The 25989-nt window shown below is 34.0% G+C and overlaps 1 protein-coding gene across 1 annotated transcript in view; it reads left to right on the top strand.

Moving 5' to 3' along the window:
• Positions 1–25989, top strand: part of LOC149786115 (potassium voltage-gated channel subfamily KQT member 1-like) — a 236495-nt gene that overhangs the window by 197129 nt on the left and 13377 nt on the right. Inside the window, exons 12-15 of the mRNA XM_089976440.1 lie at positions 9066–9162; positions 12121–12196; positions 21361–21455; positions 24087–24183. Of these exons, the coding sequence (XP_089832566.1) occupies positions 9066–9162; positions 12121–12196; positions 21361–21455; positions 24087–24183 (365 nt within the window). The remainder of the gene's footprint in view (positions 1–9065; positions 9163–12120; positions 12197–21360; positions 21456–24086; positions 24184–25989) is intronic.

Below are 25989 nucleotides of genomic sequence, written 5' to 3'. Positions count from 1 at the left end.
TACCTCATTTTCATCTCTCTCTCTCTCTCTCTCTCTCTCTCTCTCTCTCTCTCTATATATATATATATATATATATATATATATATATATATATATATATATATATATATATATATATTATGATTAAATGATCATGGTTGGGTATGTAGTGATGTGTACATCTTACCTAATCTCTCACAAAGGTAAATAAGTCCAAAGGACTTTATGTTAACTTTGTGAGTGATTAGGTAACAATTTGCACATTGCTAAATACCCAACAATGATCATTTAATCCTTATTCTGTCATGGTGACAGCAGATTTCATTAACAAAACATTCAATTTTAAGTAGCTCAAAGTTTTCTTTCATTAACTTAACACAATATACATAGCTCGTTCTTTGCTAGCTAAAGGTTGTTGATTCTTTATATTATAATATGGGGTGGAGTGTCAAAGTGGGTCATGGCAGTGATATAAGGAGCTTGTTTTTATCATTATTTTAATATATAAAAAATGGTTGCTGCTGTTGAATCCAGGCTATTTCCACTGGCGCCTTAAAACCAGTTGCTTCGGGTAGATGGGACTCCTAAACCTTGGATGGTAGCTCATCTAGGAGAAGGAAAACTCCGATTCCAAACCTCTGCTGCCTTGTGGCTATACCCACTCATGGGAAAGGCTAAGGGAGTAAACCCCAACAGAAAATCCGGAGATGGAGTCCCTAAGGTGGTATGACATTGACTTCAACGTCATTCCGGCAACTCCTGCGACGCCGTTGGTGCCAAGCTGTATCAGCATTCGTCGTTCCCTTGGGCACACCAGCTGCGTGGAGAGGGGGGATCTGCTGCATGGGCAACAGCTGATTCTCCATACCACCCTGCCCAGGCTTCATAGCTCCACTGGAGAGGACACTCCAGCGTCGTCGTACGGCGTCGGCACAACACGAGAAGTAGCAGTTGACCGGTTCTAAGTCAAAGCTCGATTGGCGTAGAGCTTGGCGCCAGGGGTTACTTCTGATGGTGGGAGAGATCACCAGGTCTCACTGGACAGCTACCGCCCGCCTCAAGCTGGGCAGCCCCCAGTCAGTAAGGTGCTGCCCGCCATGGCCTGCCTGCTTCACTGGGTGCGTGGAGCTTAGAGAACCATCTCGACAAGTGGGCCACAAAACTCTGCACCAGGAAAGACTAAAAGAAGAAATAAAAAGACTCTAACTCTTCGTTTTGCAACCTGGAACATCAGGACCATGTGTCCTGGATTGACCACTGACCTACAGCAGATCAACGATGCATGGCAGACTGCCGTTATTGACAGAGAACTCTCCCGACTAAACATCGACATTGCCTGCCTCCAGGAGACCTGACTGGCTGACAGCGGCACCATCAGGGAAGCCAATTACACATTCTTTTGGCAGGGGAAGCCCTTGGATGAACCTAGGCAGCATGGTGTAGGCTTTGCCGTCAAGAACACACTAATCGCCTTCATTGAACCTTCATCATCGGGTACTGAGAGAATCCTTGCCCTCCGGCTGTCAACATCCTTAGGCCCGGTCAACATCTTCAGTGTGTATGCCCCAACCCTCTGCTCCACCTACGAGGAGAAAGACAAGTTTTATGAGGCTCTGGATCAGGCAATATCCAGTACCCCAACAATGAAAGCCTTTACTTACTAGGAGACTTCAATGCTAGAGTGGGAGCTGACCATGAGGCCTGGTCCACCTGTCTCGGCTTTTATGGAAGGGGCAAGATCAACGAGAATGGTCAGCGACTGCTGGAGATGTGCTGCTCCCACAGCCTATGTGTGACCAACACCTTCTTCAAATGCAAGGAGATCCACCAGGTGTCGTGGAGACACCCACGTTCACGCCACTGGCACCAGCTAGACCTCATCATCACCAGGTGTGCAGAACTGGCCAGTGTCCTCCTTACCCGCAGCTACCACAGTGCCGATTGTGACACGGACCATTCCTTCATGGCCAGCAAGGTGCGAATATTACCCAAGAAGCTGCACCATGCCAAGAAGAAGGGTCACCCATGCATCAGCACCTGCTGTGCAAGTAACCCAGGGAAAACTGCAGTTCATCAGCAAACTGAAGGAAGCCCTCACCAAAGTGACACCTGATGACACCATTGACTCCAAGTGGTCCCATATCCGTGACTCTGTGTACAATACCCTCTTGTATTCAAATGTAAAAATTTTCAATCTACAGTCATGTCCATGAGCGTTTCCCTGAGAACCTAAATAAGGGCTGACTTTGTTTCTATAGCTGTCTTGTGGAAGTATTTATTGTATTGTTGCACTGAATTAAAAGCTGGCTTACTTTCTTTATCATGTTTATTGCATCTTTTGTATCAAATAAAGGAGGTTGAATAAAAAGAAATGTTAAAAGGCATGCAAGTCCTACCTGCATAAGATCTTGCAGCCCCAGTCATATGTTGGGTGAATTCATTTTAATTGATAAATTGAACGCTGTTGTAAATATTATTGTGTACTTAATACAATTAGACTGACTTAAATTTAGCTACTCATCACAAATCAAATATAGCAAGGCAACCAAGCTAAATCAATACCTTGTAAAACAAAGAGTTTCATATATATATATATATATATATATATATATATATATATATATATATATATCACTGATCCTTACATTTAATTATTTGCCATACGTCTGGCAAATTCTTTCTTTTTTACCAACACATACTCTGAGCAAGCAGATATGTCATAGCATATCCCAAATATCAGCATAAAGCCATTATTATTACTATTATTATTATTGTTGTTGTTGTCCTTGACTTGTTTATCCATTAAACTGTCCAATAATAAACAGAATAAAATTCAAAGGTCACTTATACTCCTGGTATTGTTTACAGATTGTAAAGGGGTCACATGCTAGGCTTAATTCAAAAGTGAATACTTTTAGTTTACACATTCTTTGTCAGACAATCAATAGAGACATCACCAACTAGGCTGTTTTCATTATTGTTTTCCCAATTATTTATGATTTATAGTCACAAAGCACACAACATCCATAATTTACTGATTTCCCCAGGGCAGTTGTACGTTGATATTATGCAAGTCCCTCACACCACAAGGCTTTTGACTAAACTGCATCACATTGTAGCAGGATATCATGCCTCTAGCATCACATTGTACCAGGATATCATGCCTTCAGCATCACATTGTACCAGGATATCATGCCTTTAGCATCATATTGTACCAGGATATCATGCCTTTAGCATCACATTGTACCACTGGATATCATGCCTCTGGCATCACATTGTACCAGGATATCATGCCTTTAGCATCACATTGTACCAGGATATCATGCCTTTAGCACAAAATATGTGAAGCTTTGATCAGAATTAGGAACAAAAATATGCTAACAACAACAACTGACTCCAGGAATTCATGCACCCCAAGAGCCATGCTAACTAATCCTTTAATCCTTTAATGTTTAACTCATTTACAGTACCAGATACAATTCATGCATCCCAACAGCCATGCTAACTAATCTTTTAATGTTTAACTCATTTACACTGTACCAGACACAAATCATGCATCCCAACAGCCATGCTAAATAAACCTTTAATGTTTAACTCATTTACAATACCAGACACAATTCATGCATCCCAACAGCCATGCTAACTAATCCTTTAATGTAAAACTCATTTACACTATACCAGACACAAATCATGCATCCCAACAGCCATGCTAAATAAACCTTTAATGTTTAACTCATTTACAATACCAGACACAATTCATGCATCCCAACAGCCATGCTAACTAATCCTTTAATGTAAAACTCATTTACACTGTACCAGACACAAATCATGCATCCCAACAGCCATGTTAAATAAACCTTTAATGTTTAACTCATTTACAATACCAGACACAATTCATGCATCCCAACAGCCATGCTAACTAATCTTTTAATATATATATATATATATATATATATATATATATATATATATATATATATATATATATATATATAAAACTCATTTACAATACCAGACACAATTCATGCATCCCAACAGCCATGCTAACTCAAGTTGAGAATATTCTGCTGTCCTTCATTTCCTTCCAATACTTCCATGCACTCTGAAAATCAAATTCAGATTAAAATTCAAAGAATTCAAATTCTTCATAAAAGACAAGTCATCTAATTGTTCATCACCTGATGCTGATGCTTTATGGTCTTTACTTTCAGCATGACATGTAAGGGTACTTGTCGGAAAATTAATAGAACAGCCATGCAATCAGTTTTCTTGTTTTTTTTAAGCATCTGTGACATGTTATTACCTTTTCATGATCGTTATGTAGCCATTTATAACTTTTTAACCATTTTTCTTTGGATGATCGGTCCTCAGCAGCATCTAAAAATTCACCACTCTGAGAGGACCCTGCTTTATTAATAGAATTATCAATCTCAACATTCATTATGGGAATTTGATTATTCATGTTTGATTCAAGTTTTTCCTCAAGTACTGTCAACACTTGAGCTAACATTTTCACCCTGTTTAATCTGTTTTGAAAAGAAATGTAGTATAGTTTTGCCCAGTTTCATCTGCTTCAACTTATGTTTTATGTCCATGGTCCATCAAACATTTGCTCCTAACTCAAATGGTGACCTAACTAACCAAAATAAACAAAATATTCTGGAAGCCAATAAAATTGATTATCTCATACTTCTTTGGCAGTGAGCATACATTCAATTCAATAAGCCAGCTTGAGGTGCTCTGAAATCATTGTTTTCTGGGGTCGTTTTAATGTGCCACATGGATGCCTTAGAGGCAATGTTTTCTGTACCAAACATAAAACTAAGCATCAGTGTTGCAAGGAAACAATCTAGAATGAACCCTGATCATATCTAATTGTTCCTAAAGGAAAATTGTACTGCCTAGACATCAAATAAGGCCACCATATAGACCATCTTGAAAATCCCCAGAAGAGTTTTTATGACTCTTAGTTGATCATAAATAAATGGTATTGATTTTATCTCATTATTGTTAATCCTCCTAAATGTAAAGTCATACTGACATGAAGTTTTCACCAAAACACTAGTTATGATATCTTGTAGATGTAATGTATATTTGTTTTAATTATATCGGATTTAATTGTTTGCAGGTTTTAGAATCTTTTTATTTATTTTTTTAAATTTCATTATATGTCAAAATAATGTAGTTCTGTTTCGTAGGAACTTAATATTTTTTTTAGAAAATAGTTTGACCTTGACTGTTAGCTTTAGTAAACACCAGGTTTTGGCCTAGATCCTAACCTTGATTCAAAATTAGTAGCAACCACATAAATAAGTACTATTTTTATTTTAAAATGATTGGTTGTTGTCGAGGTAATGATGGGACTACTGATTTAAGATGTAAACAATTTTTAAAATTTTATTCCTTAAAGCAAAATGATTGGTTTTTATCAGGGCCACACTCAGTGTACATGATTTTTAACAAGTAAATAATTTTGACAAGGTTCTGGAACATAATCATGTGACACCCCTTTTACATTTTAGAATATGATATAACCTTTGTTTTGGAGAAATAATCTCAGCTGGGTTTTTTCTTTACACTAGAAGGAGTTGTGTCATTTGGAGTTATTTCAAATTACTTGGATTCAAAAGGATTAATTCTTTTTTCCTGGAAAATATGTGTGCTCATGTCAGATTCCTCAACAAAAAACAGCTTGTATAAAAATTTATTAAGATTTCCTAAACCGGAGTGATATTTCTTGTTTTAACAAGGAAGTATAGACTTCAGCACTCCAGGTTACAGCATACATCATCGTCTTCCATCTTGGATTCTTTGTCGGGACTCGAACTTGAAATCATTAGAACATTTTGTTATTAGGACTTCTAAAATTTTATTTGTGGATTATTCATGGACTATTTTTTGGATTTTATTCTTAAAACCTTAAGTTTATATTTTTTCATTTTTACAGTATTTTTCCAGGAAAATAAATTATTATATTTTTCAAAGCTTGTTGTTTTCACTCTTTCTTGTGTTACTGTTTATTCGAGCTTAAACATGTAACATAAGAATGGTCTTAAATGAAAATAGTGCTGACCTGGCCTCAAATATGGTTGCCACAATGAACATATTGAAGAAAATCTTGCTACCAATTCTCCTAAATGCATGGTAACATCCATGTGTTTTTCAACAAAAGTTTTGAATGATTTCTGGTTTGTCCTAAATGTAAATGGTGCCAATATTGCATCCAATATGGCTGTCATATTGGCTAATTTGAAATTTTCGAGATGGTCATTAGTTAAGAAGTGATGGTCTTATCTTGAATTCCTGGAGAAAAAATGCTGGACATCATCCATTCAAGGGACTCGTGTTTTACTTTTAAAAAATTATAACTTCATCACATTATTCATTCAACTGCTAATTTTAGACAGCAGATTGTTTTGGTGCATTGTTTTGTGGATTTGATTATCAATGTGTAGTATTTGTCAGGCAGTAATTTGTCATTTATTTTGCAACAGCCATCCAAACCAGTTAAATATTCTACACCTTGAAAATGGCTCATGAGAGGGGTATTTTTGTAATGTCACTTGGTTTTGCACTTTGAAATAGCTCATGAGAGCAGGGGATAATTTTTACTCCCCAAACCCCTGACATGATCATATATATCAAAGCATGATTTTTGGCTCCATAACCCTGACATTATCATGTTTATCAAAGCATGATTTCCAGTAAATCTTGTGACAATAAGAGAAAGACAGACTGAGACCTTTGTTGGCATGGTGATATGTGCCTGTAACCTTGTAACCTGTATAAACTGTAAACATTCCTGTTTAAGCTCAAGGAAAGCCATCAGCATAGGTCAGTTTATACAGTTAATTGTCACTGACACAGTTGAAAGGTAAAGGTTGTCAGAGACCATAACTCCATTTATTATTTGGTTCACTGACAATAGCTAGGATGATTTTGAGTTCGGAGTCCCTTCAGCACTGCTGTGGAAGAGCCCATTACGCTAATTTGAACAGGTAAAGTACATGAATTGAAATAACCCAATTCATTTGAAGTTAGGTAAACCAAAGAAATGCATATTGAAGAAAACAAAATGTTACACTTTGTTGCCTTTAATTAGAATGTTTCAGCCATCTTTATTAAAGATTATTGGATAGTCCATAATCAGTAGTAGCTTATCTTTGAAGTTGGATTGTACTCAAGATATCAAATGCACAACAGGATTATTTCCAAAATTGAAATAGTGTGGAAGTGTGATTCATTTTTTAAGAAAACAAAATGAAATGCAACTGTGATTCAGAAAATGATGAGCCATCTGCAAAGTTAGCTTAGCCCAGCAAAACTCAATCTCATAATTCCTGGTTGACATAGATTGACTTTGTGAAACATGTAGCAAGAGGGAGGGGGTGGGGCCACTTTATTCTTTGTACCTTCTGTAAATATTATATAAAAAATGGCAGGCATCATCTACATTCAGGAAATCCATAATTATTTATGTGTTTATTTTTTATGTTTGATACTCACAACAATGTGTTTATTTTTTGTGTTTGATACTCACTCACAACAATGTGTTTATTTTTTGTGTTTGAAACTCACTCACAACAATGTGGTTTTTTTGTGTTTGATACTCACTTACAACAATGTGTTTATTTTTTTGTGTTTGATACTCACTCACAACAATGTGTTTATTTTTTATGTTTGATACTCACAACAATGTGTTTATTTTTTGTGTTTGATACTCACTCACAACAATGTGTTTATTTTTTATGTTTGATACTCACAACAATGTGTTTATTTTTTGTGTTTGATACTCACTCACAACAATGTGTTTATTTTTTGTGTTTAATACTCACAACAATGTGTTTATTTTTTGTGTTTGATACTCACAACAATGTGTTTATTTTTGTGTTTGATACTCACTCACAACAATATGTTTATTTTTTGTTTGATACTCACTCACAACAATGTGTTTATTTTTTGTGTTTGATACTCACTCACAACAATGTGTTTATTTTTTGTGTTTGATACTCACTCACAACAATGTGTTTATTTTTTGTGTTTGATACTCACTCACAACAATGTGTTTAATTTTTGTGTTTGATACTCACTCACAACAGTGTGTTTATTTTTTGTGTTTGATACTCACTTACAACAATGTGTTTATTTTTTGTGTTTGATACTCACTCACAACAATGCAGATGCACCAAGATCATTTTCAAAGATCTTCAGAAAGTTTGAACAAGTTTCATCCAGTCTGTAATGAGTGTAAAGACATTTGAATCATGTTCAGATCTCCACTAAATGATTGAGAGCTTGGTGTATATTTTATTGCATTGTGATAGTAATTATGTGATTGTATTGACATGTGTATGTGTGCTTGGTGATGCAATATAACGAATCCAAATCTACCAGCTGTTTTTTTAAAGTGCACATGTACTAAATTCTTTGACAAAAGTGTATAAGAGCAGATAATTTATTCACAATTGTATGACATCACTTTTTGAGGGTACACACTGCACCCTATTGGGATCACAAAAGAATAGTTTTGTCTTAAAATACCCCAACACTGTCTGGAAGGTTGGCAGATATGTAAGTGTGCACAGAAATTATACATATTTGAAATAGAAATAAGAAGAAAATAGATGAAAATTAAATATTTTTCTTGATTTCTCGAACAAATACATTAGACTAATTTATAAAAATTCTATCCTCAGAGAAATGGGAGCATACCATACCCTTAATATTCCAATCAACAGAATACGCCAAACAAATTGGCTAAAAAGTTCTGATGTTTCAGAATTTATAGTATATGAAAAATTGCTTCTAAGTTTGTGCCCAGTGCATGAAATATTTTATTTTCAAAAACAATAAAGAATGTCTGAATTTGTATATGTGGCCTTAGGTGTAACATTCATAATGGGGCCCACGATGGTGGTATTGACTTGACTCGTAACCTGACCTGGCCTATGACACAAGCATTTACTTGGCTTTGACACTTACAAAGCCAATGAACAGCATATTGACTGTACTTGGAAACTATTTTAATTGTACAAGTTTGAACTCTTCTCAGAAACTAAATAAGTTGTTTTGTTTTATTTGCATAGGTACACCACAGTCATCACAGGGAAGGCTACAAGAACTGTCAGATGGTGGAATGGATGATGCAGACACAGAGAATTATCAAATTAATAAACCTGAGCTGTAAGATATATTATTAAATTGGGTTTGATCTCAGAAATCCATCAGCTGTTTATCCTGATACAAGTTGACAATTATTAACTCATTAACCCCTGGCACCATATTTACGTGTCAGGAGGTAGTAGCCTACTGCCAAGCTCTGTAGCACCAAGGTCATGTATGATACACTAAAATGGGTGGTATTATATAAAGGTAGACAGATGTAGCTCTACAATGATACCAAATAATCTGGATGTTCTAGTTGCACTACAAAGTACAGAGGAAAAAACCTAATTTTTTGGACCTGATTTTTTTTCCACCCAAAATTTGTCCGTGGTCGGAATCTGATTTTGTGTTTGGATTTTAGACTTTTTGGCCTCAGATCTAAGGCAGACTTGTCTGAACTGCACACAAACAGGTGAAACTTTGCAAAAAGTAGGATAAGATGAGCATTTGGAATAAAGAGTGGTCTCGATATGAAAATGAAGCAATATTAATAAAAGAATTCCAACTTTTACCCTTTTGCTTCTGAGCAAGTGAAATTGCCAATGAAAAATGATGTTTCTAACACAACTAGGCATTGGGTTAATGGGAAATCTCTTGGAAGTTGATGTATTAGGATGTATTCAGAAAGAGCCCCCAAAATGTGTTTCCTACTCGCATTTCAGGTGAAAACAACAAAAACCTCCAAGGTATAATGAGTTAATTAGGTTAGACAATTTCTTAAGAATTAGCATTTTAAACTCTGAATTCATTTGTTGGATCAGCCATATGGGTCAGAAAAGCAAGAATACACTGTGCATTAATTCCTTCCAGAAATGTGGAGCTGTGTCTTTTTGACAACTTTTGACAACTTTTGCAAGTATGATGATGTCAAGCAATGAAATACATGCTATATTCTAACTATGATAATAATGCTATAGTCTAACAATGATAATCCTGCTATATTCTAACAATGATAATCATGCTTTAGTCTAACAATGATAATCATGCAATAGTCTAGCAATGATATACCTGCTATAGTCTAACAATGATGTAAATGCTGTAGTCTGACAATGATGTAAATGCTGTAGTCTGACAATGATAATATATCCTATAGTCTAACAATGATAATCATGCTATATTCTAACTATGATAATAATGCTATAGTCTAAACAATGATAATCCTGCTATATTCTAACAATGATAATCATGCTATATTCTAACAATGATAATCATGCTATAGTCTAACAATGATAATCATGCTATAGTCTAACAATGATAATCATGCAATAGTCTAACAATGATATACCTGCTATAGTCTAACAATGATGTAAATGCTGTAGTCTGACAATGATGTAAATGCTGTAGTCTGACAATGATAATATATCCTATAGTCTAACAATGATAATCATGCTATATTCTAACTATGATAATAATGCTATAGTCTAAACAATGATAATCCTGCTATATTCTAACAATGATAATCATTCTTTAGTCTAACAATGATAATCATGCAATAGTCTAGCAATGATATACCTGCTATAGTCTAACAATGATGTAAATGCTGTAGTCTGACAATGATGTAAATGCTGTAGTCTGACAATGATAATATATCCTATAGTCTAACAATGATAATCATGCTATATTCTAACTATGATAATAATGCTATAGTCTAAACAATGATAATCCTGCTATATTCTAACAATGATAATCATGCTATATTCTAACAATGATAATCATGCTATAGTCTAACAATGATAATCATGCTATAGTCTAACAATGATAATCATGCAATAGTCTAGCAATGATATACCTGCTATAGTCTAACAATGATGTAAATGCTGTAGTCTGACAATGATGTAAATGCTGTAGTCTGACAATGATAATATATCCTATAGTCTAACAATGATAATCATGCTATATTCTAACTATGATAATAATGCTATAGTCTAAACAATGATAATCCTGCTATATTCTAACAATGATAATCATGCTATATTCTAACAATGATAATCATGCTATAGTCTAACAATGATAATCATGCTATAGTCTAACAATGATAATCATGCTATATTCTAACAATGATAATCATGCAATAGTCTAACAATGATATACCTGCTATAGTCTAACAATGATGTAAATGCTGTTGTCTGACAATGATAATATATCCTATAGTCTAACAATGATAATCATGCTATATTCTAACAATGATAATCATGCTATAGTCTATCAATGATAGTCTAACTTTGATATAAATGATGTAGTTTGACAATGATAATATATCCTATAGTCTAACAATGATATTCCTGCTATAGTCTAAAAATAATATACCTGTTACAATCTAACAATAATATAAATGATGTAGTCTAACAATGATTATAGGTTAAAATTAAACCAAATACAACAATTAATACAATCAGAATTAAATGTGGAAGTAAAATTATAATAATAATATTATCTATTTCTCAAATTTATGTGTGTGTTGTTTCTCAGATTTTGTATCGAATAAGTTACCTCCCTTTCTGGTAAAGCATTACGTCCCCATAATAGATGGTTTGCACTCTACAGTATCTAGCCAAAAGAGCATTTTTATGTCCTATCACAACAGTGCTGAGGTGAAAAGAGTGTTACCCTTGTCTGTTTGTACCCCCATCTGTCACATCTGGTTAAGTTTTGTGTTGGTTCACGTCAGCCATTATGGTGGGGTGTCCATGTTTTATTGACACATTTCTAATTCTAGATTTTAAACTTAGAAATAGTTGTCATTCAAATGATATAAATTGTTTATTTATATAAAATAAACAGAACTGTGTGGCTTTTTTTAACATCATTGATAAAACTGAATAAAGTTTTTGTATGTTTTCACTGTAAATCTTTGAGCAAAATACTTACTTAATTACTAACTATTGTTTGGCTCTAGAACTTTTGACATGCATCAACATTTTATGTGGAGTTTTATTTTTAAATTTTGAGTCTGTTGTTATTTTCTGTTTCTTTCAGATTGACTGAGGATCATAAAAAGATGATACGAGTCATAAGAAAAATCAGATTTTTTGTAGCTCGAAGAAAATTTCAGGTATAGTGTGTTTATAATCTTCTAAATCATGTTGTACTTCTAGTTACTTTCATGTATTATTGAATATATGCTGATTCTCCTGTGATGAAAAATATTTACATCAGGAAAGATACATAAAATTGTACATCATTTGATGAAGAATACTTGCATTAGGAAAGGTACATAAAATTATATGTCCTATGATGAAAAATACTTGCATCAGGAAAGATACATAAAAGTTGTATGCCCTGTGATGAAAAATATTTACATTAGGAAAGATACATAAAATTGTACATCCTGTGAGGAAAAATACTTGCATCAGGAAAGGTACATAAAACTACTGCTAATATCATTAAATTTCTCATTCACATGAGAAATCTTCACTTCGAAAATATCCAGTCTCTGTAAAGTAATTTTCATTTGTTATTTCATTTCTCCAGCATTGGAATGTAAACAGTGTATGTTTAATATTACAAAAAATAACTCACTTCATTGATGTCTCAGGATACAGAGTGGATCGTTCAGTTAGGAACTGATGAATTGCCATGTCATAGAAGCCAACACTTTCACAAAAGCATTAAATTCTGTAAATCATCGAGTTTTTAAAGACACTTTTACCATATTAGGTGAGTTAATCTTCAGTCTGTAGTGAAAATATCACAAAAGTTGGATGAAATACACAGAAATTATAACAGTTTTAATGTGTAAATGATAATTGTATAGAGAAATTACCTAGATGTTGGACAATTGTTGAAAAATGCTACTTTATAGGCAGGTCTAAAAATGAAGCATGATTATAGAATGATCAGGGTGTCATCTTCCAGTAAATTCAGGGATTCCATTTCTGTTTATTTTTGCAAAAATTTGTATAAACTCCAGTATTTAAAATGTTTGTATGGCCTGAAATATTGAAATTTGTGAAAGTACTTTATAATGCATAAACATCCATTTTGTTTCAGTAATGGAATTACTCTGTTTAAGGATGTTACTCAATTTCCATGTTTTTTGTTTTAGACGTATCTTGTACAGTACTATGACTTTATGCCAGGAAATTCATGTATGGCTCAGAAAATCCATCAAAATCTGCCCTTTATAGCATCTATAAAAAGTTTTAAAGCCTTAAAACATTATTTATTTTTCACAAAAAGACCAACATGAATTTGAATGAGAGGTAAAATTAAGATATAAGTAATGTTGACAGAGAAAGATCAACATGAATTTGAATGGGAGGTAAAATAAGACAGAAGTAATCTTGACAGAGAAAGATCAACATGAATTTGAATGAGAGGTTAAAATAAGACATAAGTAATCTTGATGGAGAAAGATTAATATGTATTTAAATGAGAGGTAAAAATAGGATGTGAGTAATCTTAACAGAAAGATTAACATGAATTTGAATGAGAGGTAAAAATAAGACAAAAGTAATCTTGACAGAAAAAGATCAACATGCATTTGAATGAGAGGTTAAAATAAGACAAGTAATCTTGACAGAAAGACCTACATTAATTTGAATGAGAGGTAAAAATAGGATGTGAGTAATCTTGATAAAGATCAGTATCAGTGGAACAAGTGATTTAAATCTAGTCTGATATTTTTTAATTGTCAATAATGAATTAAAAAAATCACTTTTGTACAACTAATAATTTAATTGACCTAATCCAACATTCAAATTCAGAATCTCTGTTATTGTTCATGAAGTATTCTTTCTGTAGTATTTTTTAATTTCTGAAGGTACGATTACACAGATTGGGCCACATCAGCTGTTATTGCATCCTGTCATAGTCCCCACACCAAAAAAAGCATTAATATTTATTCTCCTATTTTTCCAGAAAATTTGCCAAATGGTGAAGAACATTACTTGCATTAAACTGAAAGCAGCATTAAAGTCTAAACAAAAAATAAAATCTGTATTGAGTTCATCTTCTTGGTGTTTGCATAGGATTACAAAGCAAACATGTGTGAATTTGCTGATTCAGAGACACTCTTTTAGAAAGGGAGATAACCCATGCTGATATATTTATATGTTGTGCACAGATGGGTGACTAACATAAGATAGTCTTGGTACATCAGAACTAATGCACTGAAATTCATCCAATCATTATACAAAGAAAAAGTAGTGTTGTAATGCTTGAAATGCTGTATTATAAATGTCTCTCCAGTCTAAATAAATTGCTTTACATAATAAATCTTCAATTATAAAAGTGAGCATGCATAATACTTTTTCAGAATGTTTAAAGATAGCTATGTATCATGTTTATTCCATAAAATCACTTATTTTAGGATCTAAATATTTTAGGTTTTAATTCAGCTAGCTGTAAGGCCATGTGAGCTTATAGTATGGCCTTACATCCATTGTTTGTTACCCATCATGCATCTGCCCATCAACAAAGGCTAATGTTATAACTCTGCAGTTCATACTTATCGTCATGCATCCAATTTTAGTCAGACATGAAATATGGGTTTCTACCTTCAAAATCACAGACCAGTCTCATAATGTGCATGGTGTTTCATCTGAGTGGCACACATTATTTACCAGTCTGGAAAAATACTTATTATTTGATTTTGATAAAACTTGCAATACATGCTTGTATCATTAAGGTTTTGGATAAGATAAATAATGAGCCAGAACCATGCATATTAATGTGACTATTTTGCAATGGTTAGCTGAACTTGTTCTCTGTGTTTCCATTCCAGTTTTGATCAAACTTCAAATATGATCATGAAGATTATGGATAAATTTGAAAATGAGTGAGACATATTAATGAGGTGATCTCACATCTGATTACCTGAGCTTGTTACTGAGCTGGAAGTGATAATTTTGGTTCTTATTTAATAACCACATACTAGTGAGATAATATTAGTAATAAGCAAGACGCATGCATGCTAGTGAGATAATTCTATGAACAAGATGAACACATACTTAATAGTAAGATAATTTTATGAGCAATATCATCTATATTACTGAGATATTATTTAAGCTAACTTGTTACTACTCTGGAGGCCATATTTCTTATCAGATTGTTATCAAACTTTAAATATATGCAAGATCCATGTGTCATCTTGCATCTGACTGACAGGACATGTTACCACTCCTGAAGCCACATTTTCTGATCTGATTTTGATCAAACTTGGAATAGTGCTTATATCATGCAGCTCATGGATGAGTTTGACAATGATTGAGATCCACACATTGTTAATGTAGTATCTTGCATTAGATTGGTTGAGCTTTTTACCAATCCTGAAGCAATAATTGTAATCCAGTTTTTATAAGACTTGGCATATGTACTTATATCTTCATGATGTTAGATTAGTTCATTAATGAGTTAGATCCACAAATATTGATAAAGTGACCTTGCATTTTACTGACTGAGTTTGCTACAACACAGGAAGCCATATATCTTTTAAATCAGATTTTGATCAAACTTTAAATGTAGGTTTATATGATCAAAATCTAAATTGAGTTCAGTAATGCACAAAATCTATGTATAATAATGAGGTGATCTTGCATTAGACTGGCTGAGTATGTTACCTCTCTAGAGATTATTTCTGATCATGATGTGATTAAGCTTGGTGAATTGGCATAGTGATTAAGCTTGGTGAATTGTCCTAGTGATTAAACTTGGTGAATCGGCCTAGTGATTAAACTTGGTGAATCAGCCTAGTGATTAAGCTTGGTGAATCAGTCTAGTCATTAAGCTTGGTGAATTGGCCTAGTGATCGAGCTTGGTGAATTGGCCTAGTGATTAAGCTTGGTGAATTGGCCTAGTGATTGAGCTTGGTGAATTGGTCTAGTGATTGAGCTTGGTGAATCGGCCTAGTGATTAAACTTGGTGAATCAGCCTAATGATTAAGCTTGGTGAATCAGCCAAGTCGTTAAGCTTGGTGAATTGGCCTAGTGATTGAGCTTGGTGAATTGGCCTAGTGATTAAACTTGGTGAATCAGCCTAGTGATTAAGCTTGATGAATCGACCTAGTGGTCAAGCTTGGTGAATCAGCCAAGTCATTAAGCTTGGTGAATTGGCCTAGTGATTGAGCTTGGTGAATTGGGCTAGTGATTAAACTTGGTGAATCAGCCTAGTGATTAAGCTTGATGAATCGGCCTAGTGATCAAGCTTGATGAATCAGACTAGTCATTCAGCTTGGTGAATTGGCCTAGTGATTGAGCTTGGTGAATTGGTCTAGTGATTAAGCTTGGTGAATCAGCCTAGTGATTAAACTTGGTGAATTGGTCTAAATCATCAAGATCTTGGATGAGTACAATTATGAGCAATGTACATGCATATTATTGAACTGATTTGCATGTGTCTGGTGGCTAAGCTCCTCAACACATTAGTAACTCTATTTCTCATCCTATTTTTGCTAAACTTCCTTGTATCATCAGGACATATATCACGTATATTATTATGAGTAAGATACACAAATATTAATGAGCTTATGTATGCATTTATATGATGTCATGTATGTATTTCAGGCATGATTTTTCTCCATTTTATAGCAGAATTCCACTTTTCTCCTGACCTGAATCAGATTTTTCTTGATATAGTCCGTTTTTTATATCTTAGACGATCCGGTTTTTAAAAAACACCCTGTCTGCTCCCATTCTGCGATGACCCTTGTCAATTATTTGTTCTATATATTAGTTAGCACATGGCTCTGATAAAGAGTATTCTGATTGGTCAAAGGTTTAAATTCATCCAATGAATCTTTGTGTAATGGAAACTTATGGCAATGCAAAGAAGAAGCATGCTTGCAAAACCTGCCATCCCAAGTTGTTGAAAGAGACCATGACACGAAAAGTTTAGATAAAGGTTTAAAAAACATATGGAAATGGGAATGGCTTGAGCAAAAAGTTGACGGACATTTAGTTGGTCAGTTTATAAGAAAACTGAATGCTACAGGACTGGCATTTTGTGACCTCTGCTCTATGGTGATCACAGTTGGAAGAGTTTGGAACAGCACCTACAAAAGAAGCTGCATATGGAAAAAATTGAAGCTCAGAAGGCATCTGGAAAAAGTGTGATTAATTACTAGAAGAAAGATTTCTTGCATGAGAGAACAGATGTAGCCCTCTGTCAGAATATTCGCACTGCATCTTGCCAATACAAGCACCAGCTTGAGAGGAAAAAGGCTCTCACTGAGAAGGAAAAGAAACAATTATACATTGAGCCAAAATAGTCAGTGGTGACAAAAAGGAAAGCTAAAGAAATCTTTGCCAAAGTCACAAAAAGAGCTCGACTGGCATATCAACAGGTTGTGTCCATTGGAGAAAAAGACAAGTGAATGTATGGGATTATTTGTATATAGTTGATGTACTTGGGTGTTTATTTTACAGATTTGTTGTGAAAAGAGAGAAGTATAATATATTTGCTACAAAAATTGAGAAGTTAATGTGATTTAATTATGATGTGAACACTGACATGCACATGAAATAACTTTAGCATCAATAGTGATGGAGAACAAATTCATGTGACTTTAAATACTGTCGAAATTACTGAAGTCAAGTTGAACATTTTTGGTATGTTTATTTTTTCCAAATGATTATTTTGTTGTTTTTTTTAATCAAAAGTTGCACCAGGAGCTGTTTTTTATGAGTGTAAGATGCAGTTTTGGCTGGGAGCCTTCGGCCCCCTGGATCCCCAGATCGGGGTGCTGCCCCTTGAGATCACATTAATGGAGGTCCCCAAAACCCCCCTTAACATTTTTCAGCTTTTTTTATGGGAGACCTAAATCATGTCTGGTATTTATAGGATGTCATGTATGTATTTATAGGATGTCATGTATGCATTTATAGGATGTCATGTATTTATAGGATGTCATGTATGCATTTATAGGATGTCATACACGTATTTATAGGATGTCATGCACATATTTATAGTATGTCATGTATGTATTTATAGGATGTCATGTATGTATTTATAGGATGTCATTTATGCATTTATAGGATGTCATGTATTTATAGGATGTCATGTATGCATTTATAGGATGTCATGCACGTATTTATAGGATGTCATGCACATATTTATAGTATGTCATGTATGTATTTATAGTATGTCATGTATGTATTTATAGTATGTCATGTATGTATTTATAGGATGTCATGTATGTATTTATAGTATGTCATGTATGTATTTATAGGATGTCATGTATGTATTTATAGTATGTCATGTATGTATTTATAGGATGTCATGTATGTATTTATAGTATGTCATGTATGTATTTATAGGATGTCATGCACGTATTTATAGTATGTCATGTATGTATTTATAGGATGCCATGTATGTATTTATAGGATGTCATGCACATATTTATAGTATGTCATGCACGTATTTATAGGATGTCATGTATTTATTTATAGGATGTCATGTATGCATTTATAGGATGTCATTTATGCATTTATAGGATGTCATGTATGCATTTATAGGATATCATGTATGTATTTATTGGATGTCATGTATGCATTTATAGGATGTCATGTTTGCATTTATAGGATGTCATGTATGTATTTATTGGATGTCATGTATGCATTTATAGGATGTCATGTATGCATTTATAGGATGTCATGCACGTATTTATAGGATGTCATGTATGCATTTATAGGATCTCATGTATGCATTTATTGGATGTCATGTATACATTTATTGGATGTCATGTATGCATTTATAGGATGTCATGTATGTATTTATTGGATGTCATGTATGCATTTATAGGATGTCATATATGCATTTATAGGATGTCATGTATGTATTTATAGGATGTCATGTATGCATTTATAGGATGTCATGTATGTATTTATAGGATGTCATGTATGTATTTATTGGATGTTTACACAGATGTGTAATTTTCATTAAGATGTCTTAAAACTTAGGAAATTGATGTTTTGATAAAAAATTTATTTGAATAGTTTTGAAATTTCCCATTTTCATACAACTGGAATTAAACCAGTGAAGATTATTTTCCTTCACTTTAAGAATATGCTTAGCAAGAAGTCTAAGACTTAAAACTTTTGATTAGGGTTGTAGTAATCACATTGCTTAAAAACAAAATGTATTATTTTGGGGACATCACAAAGCTACACAAATGAGGGAACCCAGAACAATCTCTTGCAATAATAAATCCATTAGAAAATGTCAAACATGAAAAGTTTGTAGGTGTAACCATAGATAATATTTTATTATGGAATGACCATATTGATAAGCTTTGTAAAACATTGTCATCCAAAATTGCCCTTCTCAGCAGAATCAAGAAATATTTACCTATGGAAACTTGAAATCTATACTGCAAGTCATACATTCTTCCAGTGATGGATTATTATTCAAATGTATGGGGAAACTGTGCTAAATCTGAGCTTGACAGGATTTATAAACTTCAGAAACGAGCAGCACATGTAATTTTAGATGCATCTGTTGATCATCCCTCAAAAGCATTATTTACAGAACTCCAATGGTTTACGATATATGATAAGATAGATTTTCACAAGGCAGTTCTTTTATATAAATATCTACTTGGAAATGCACCAGTGTATCTTCAGGACTTATTCAGGCTTTTTTCAACACAATACCAGTTGAAATCAATATCACATGGAAACCTACCACCAAAACCAAGAACAGAACAATTTAAAAGAGCTTCCAATACTCTAGTACTGTTCTGTCGATCAAGCTTCCACTACATGTAAAATCTGCTGAAAATATTAGTGTTTTTAAGATGAAATATCATGAGCATGTATGTGCTTCTAATAGATAATGGAATTTAGTATTTTAATACTAAACATGTTAAAATAAACAGTAATTATTGCTATCTTCATATAATGTGCATTGTTATACTCTCCTTAGAGGGCCTCAAGGGTGAATAGTCCTTAACTAATGAATCACCCTCTATAAATAAAGCATTATTATTATTATTATTTTTATTATTATTCACAGTAATTTTAGGGAAATGAAAACAATGGCTCTTTTGTATACCATATATATATGTAGATACACTGCACCTTGTATGGGGGCCCTCAGGGTGGCTGAGTACTTGCCTTTACAGATCACTCACACATCTCACCTCAATCTGTTAACTATCAGATGAACCCATGTGAGAAAGTGTGCCAGTAACTTCCAATTGGTCAATGATTCTTCCAGGGTCTTCCTACACCAATATGTTGGCCACCTTGTATGGCCTATCATGTGTGGAAAAATGCCATTAAATCCCACAAAACCATACCAAACCAAACAACTTTTCATAAGTGAAAATTCAGTAGAAGACAGGGGTGCATCCATTTGACACAGAGAAATTCTTACTATTTTCAAACAGGTACAGAGACATTTGCACAGCTTGTGGACTTTGATGGTCCTAACAGTATATTAGCACTGAAATAGGCTTTAATAAATACACCATCATAAATGAAGGTATAACTGTATCATTGAGTCCCTAACACATGCCAATACCAATAGACTACCAACCAATACTATCGTGGCATTATATGATTTACAGGCCCACAGGAAGTTTGTCAGACTAATATCTGTCACCCATATGATTGCTACTATGTATCGTGTGCAAATTCAAATTGCCTTCAACATTTTTCAACCGTCATTCCTGAAATTTCCAGCATACACTAAAATTAACAATGATTCACCTAGGTATAGTCAGTATAAAATACTCAATTTTGTATGGTTTTTTTTATGGTATTGATTCTGTGAGGACTGGACTGTTGCATGTGACATTTATGTCTGACAGTGACATTAGGCCTCTTCTTTAAGGTCCAATATCAGGGTGGTAGCAATCTATAGGAGTGAGTTCTAAATGAATACCGTATATACTCACATATAAGTTGAGTCCAACTGCAAACTGCACAGACCCAGGTCTATCGTTGCATAATGCACCAGCAGATCAGGGTTAGTGCAGTTTATTAGGAGTAATCAGTAGAACAAACATGAAAGACCCTAATCTACAGGCACATTTTGCTATAGTAGATCAGGATCTTTGTTGATTGCAGTTGAACTGGACTTAAAAATGAGGATATATAGTATAGAGGTTCATGTCAACATACATTCATTTGAGGGACTTTTGAAATTCAGATGTTTTAAAGACAAGTGATTGCTTAATGCAATTGTCCTTATAAGCAGATTTTTCTTTATTGAAATTTAATGTGCATGGATTCATGAAGCGTGCACAAAGTCACTACTGCACTTTTCTCATTACAGCAAGCAAGGAAGCCTTATGATGTTCGAGATGTAATTGAGCAGTATTCACAAGGTCACCTCAATATGATGGTCAGAATAAAAGAACTCCAGAGAAGGTATGAAAAATAAGTTTCCTTTCATCATTCATTTGGAATGAAATATTTATGGTTTACCAATACAGATAGGGAAAACTATGACAAAATAAACAAACACAAGAATGAACAATGCTTTTAGCTCTGCTGGTCACAGACCAGAAGATGTGATGGCCTGTTTGTCTGGGCATCATCCATCTGTTTGCATGAGTTTGTTATTTCTACTCCTGTTAGACTACTTGTACAATTCATTGTTCCCACAGTGTTCAGAAAGATGAATTGGGGGACATCTTGTAGCGATATGAAGATATTTACAATATGTCTGACACTCTCTGAGTGGCTTCTACATTTGCAAGTGAGTGTTTGTAGGCACACAATACATTTCAACTAAGGGGCAAGTTTCTTTAAGAAAATGTGACACACCTCCATTCTTCATATGCATCATGGGTGCACCATCAGATCCCAAGCCACAGACCTGTGTTGACACTAATCCATTAGATTTCTAATATTCAGTGCGTTTTGCTGTAATGGTAAGAGTTTGAGCAGCTGGTTAATTGATTGATTTTGTTTACCAAGTATGCAGTTTCCCTTCTGTCACATACCAAAGGTGCAAAATCAATTGCTTCTCTCTTGCAAGGTCAGTTGATTCTTCAACAGTTAAGTTACTCATGCAACAGGGCTTGCTCTCACCTTGTCAAGAACATATTCCACCAGCATTGTCACATCATGAATTTGAAGCAAATGTTAAGCTACAGATTCAACTCTGTGAAGATGACAGTGGAGAGTTCATTAATTGATTTTGATTTTGTTGATAGGCAAAATTTTTGCAATAAGGTGAAAAATGTGCAAATTCCTTCATCAGGTTTCTCCAGTACTTTATCTAACAATGTCACCAGCTTGATATCCTGTGCTATATACCTTAGCTCACTGCCATCCTTACTTGGTCATAGCATGCAGCTCTTTGCCATCCTTACTTGGTCACTGAACGCAACATATTCCACTATTGCTAATTTCCTAAATATTATCGATCCATATGATACAAAGTTGGTTTTTAGCTCCACTATTGTAATGTAACACTCTATGCTAGATTTGACCTTGTCCAAAATTGAGTTCATTTCTGCTTGACCTGATTGATGTTTTTTTAAATTGTATTCATTGTAAACAACTAATACATAGCTACATTATTCTCTGTGTATGGACATACTATCAGGATCATTATTAATAGAAGAGGTAAATATGTTTATTTGGTTCAAAGTTTTGGAGTTTCTAAATGAATTATGCATAATCAAGATTATTGTTTTGTAAATATCAGGATCATTCTAGAAGGTTATTTTCCATTAGGTATTTTTTTTAAATAGAAAATGCTAATTGTGACCTGAGGTAAAGCAGAGAACTATATAATTTTGTGATTGTGAGGACTTGGTTATTCATCATTTAACATCTAGCACTTTCAGGTTGTATTCTATGTTGTGACCAGTTGGGCTGAATTTCATTTTCTTCAAATTACTGAATTTAAGTGATTATTTTCTCTGGAAATACAAAAGTGCTCTGCTAAAATTCTTTGTTAAAGACATTCAGTGGAATTTATACTGCATTCCAGTGTGGAATTATATTACTGTGATTCAACAAAAGACAATTGGCATATCAACACAATATAGGCTATAACAGACACATCATCACCTTTAGTTTTTGGATTTCTTTGGGACTTTGAGTTTTATTCAGGACTTTAAATTACTTGGATTTGTGTCTGTAATTCTTGGATTATTTTGGGATTTAATTTGCAATGCTGTAAGGTCTTTTTTCTCATTGTCACTTTTGTTCTAAGGAAATAAATTATATTTGTTAAATTTTACAAATCATTTTGTCTTTCACTCTTTTCTGTTACTTATTTTAAGAGCATAGACTCATAACATTATTTTTGAAAAGGCATGTCATCTTCCTTGAGATGTTTTTAAATTGGCAAGATATTTGTCTTTACCATTATTGTGATGCAGTACCATTAAACCTTTTACACACACACACACAGAGACATACATACATTCATACATACATACATACATCCATACATACATACATACATACATACATACATGCATACATACATACATACATACATACATACATACATACATACATACATACATTTTGAGGCATAACATGTGGAAATCTACAATCTGATTTGAGGGGACTGTTTGTGCCTGAGTGGTCTAGATCACTCACCTTTACAGATCACTAAAATCGCACCTCCGCATGCATGGGTTCAAGTTGCTGGCTTGGCCAATGTGGGTATGTTAGAAATTTTGCCAGTAGCTTCCCTTGCGTCAGTGGTTCTTTGTCATGATTGCTCAGCCCCAGTTAGTAAGTTGTGTATAAACTAAGGTATTATTACAAGCCATGGTTGATGTCTAAACATTGCCGCAGGCTACAGTTAATCTCTTATGCAAGGTTATCATGACCAGAGAGAAGACCTGGCATCTTGAATCAGCACAGGCGTTAGATCGAGTGACTTCCCACCTATGAAAAATGGTGTTAAACCAACCAAAAAAACAACAAACAACCTACCTGAGCAAATCAATTAGAATTCAACAAATTTTCTGAATATCTCCATTTGTGGTCAATCTTAAACTGCTTTTGTTTTCTCCGATATGTTTGTAGATTAGACCAGACCATTGGAAAGCCTTTGTATTTAGGCAATGGTAGAGATAAAGACCGCCAGACGCTCTGCTACAAAATAAGTCAGTTAGAAAATCAGGTAAGGATAATAGTCATTACCATGGTAAAATGACTCTTGCTATTAGAAACAATAGATGTCACAAATGACCTTGATCCAATTGGAACATCCTCAGCCTTTTCCATCAAATCAAGAAAGTAACCTCTGCTGTCATTTGGTGCCATACTTAGTTATATTAATAACTTTTGTTTGCATGGCACAGTATGGCAACAGAATGAAGCATTGTATGCCTTTTCTGTTACAATTCATGCTATGCACTCTGCCAGAGATGAATCACAAAAACCCACTACATCCAAAGTTATTTCTTGACTTGACAGAAATGGCACAATGTTGTTCGAATTGTTACTTGAACCTGAAATATAGGCATATGTGTAATGATTAAGTAATTATTTCATTAGAATGGACACTTTGAATTATAGGCATATGTGTAAGGATTGAGTAAATAATTTATCAGATTGGACACTTTGATTATTGCTGAAGACCGCTCTGGTGTCCTTGTGGTTAGAGCAACTGACTCGGATGCAGGAGGTTGTGGGTTTGAACTCCTGCCAAATCGTACCAAAGATTTAAAATATGGTACTTATCAGGTGCCTCGCTTGATGTTCCACATTAAGAGGTTAGTGCTAAAACTGGTCGGCCTGGTGTCAAGATAATGCGACTGGGTGGGACATCATGCTACATGTCTGCGGCATGATACCCCAGTGCTAGACATCACTATAAACTGTCACACTGCAGATGTCGTAGTGATATGACTGAACATTTGTTGAAGCTACGTTAAAAATCCAAAACACAAACACACACACACACACACACACACCAACACACACAAACACAGACACACATTGGTCATTGCTGAGATATTTGACATAAGAAAGATTCAAATAAATATGATCATTGATACATTCTGCACAAATAGGAATATTGATTGGATGGAAAATGATGGTTACAGCCAGATGTGACAAAGATTTTAAATTCTTTTGCAGTGATTGATGGTTATTCCAAATTATTTTAACTAACATTATATATGTTTTGACACAATAATTCCAAAACATGAATTTTGATTTTTAAATAAAAACATTAAATATTTAAAACTTAGCTATGACATACTTACCTATTGTGTAATTATTATTAACATCTGTGTGATACCCAAGAAGAAAGGCCACCTCTCTTATAAAGCCACTTTCCCACTAGAAAAACAGTGACCGTATAAGAGAGAGAGACCAAAGTACCATATAGCAAATAATACAGCTGTATAGCCGATTCATATTCATATATTTGTATACAAATATTTTCCAGTATCAGCAACAAGCTGAAATAAACTAGTTGAAACACAATAAAGTTAAAAGGTTTAATTCCTGTAGAAATAGCCATGTAATGTTTTGCAAACATAACCGTTTTTCTGTTTTATTTGTTTGTCTTGTCTATATGTTTATTTGCCTTTGAAAAATACTCATTAAAGTGTTGAAAGTGCTCAGGCTAGTTAGATACTAGTTTTGCACTGTTTTTGTAACTTTATTGTGTGTATATATATATATATATATATATATATATATATCTTAAAGATTAAGTTTGCTCCTATAAGCTTCCATTCTCAAAACTGATAAAAACTGTTTATGAAAAGTGAAGGACATATATCTGCAAGATAAGGTTTATCATGGTTTGAACTATCTCTCCTTATTTTGAGTTAATAACATATTGAGTTTCAACTATTTTTTGTGTCTGTCAAGACCTAAATACATTAAAATATACCTTGATATTGGCAAGGCCACCTTATAATGGGATACATTATACAGAAATCTATAAATGAACCTGTATGTGAATGGCAGA

This window comes from Sinohyriopsis cumingii, chromosome 12, assembly GCF_028554795.1.
Source record: "Sinohyriopsis cumingii isolate HCF-2022 chromosome 12, ASM2855479v2, whole genome shotgun sequence".
NCBI classification, from domain to species: Eukaryota; Metazoa; Mollusca; class Bivalvia; order Unionida; family Unionidae; genus Sinohyriopsis; species Sinohyriopsis cumingii.
Note: the sequence above shows the minus strand (reverse complement) of the source record. Positions and strands in the feature narration are given on the sequence as shown.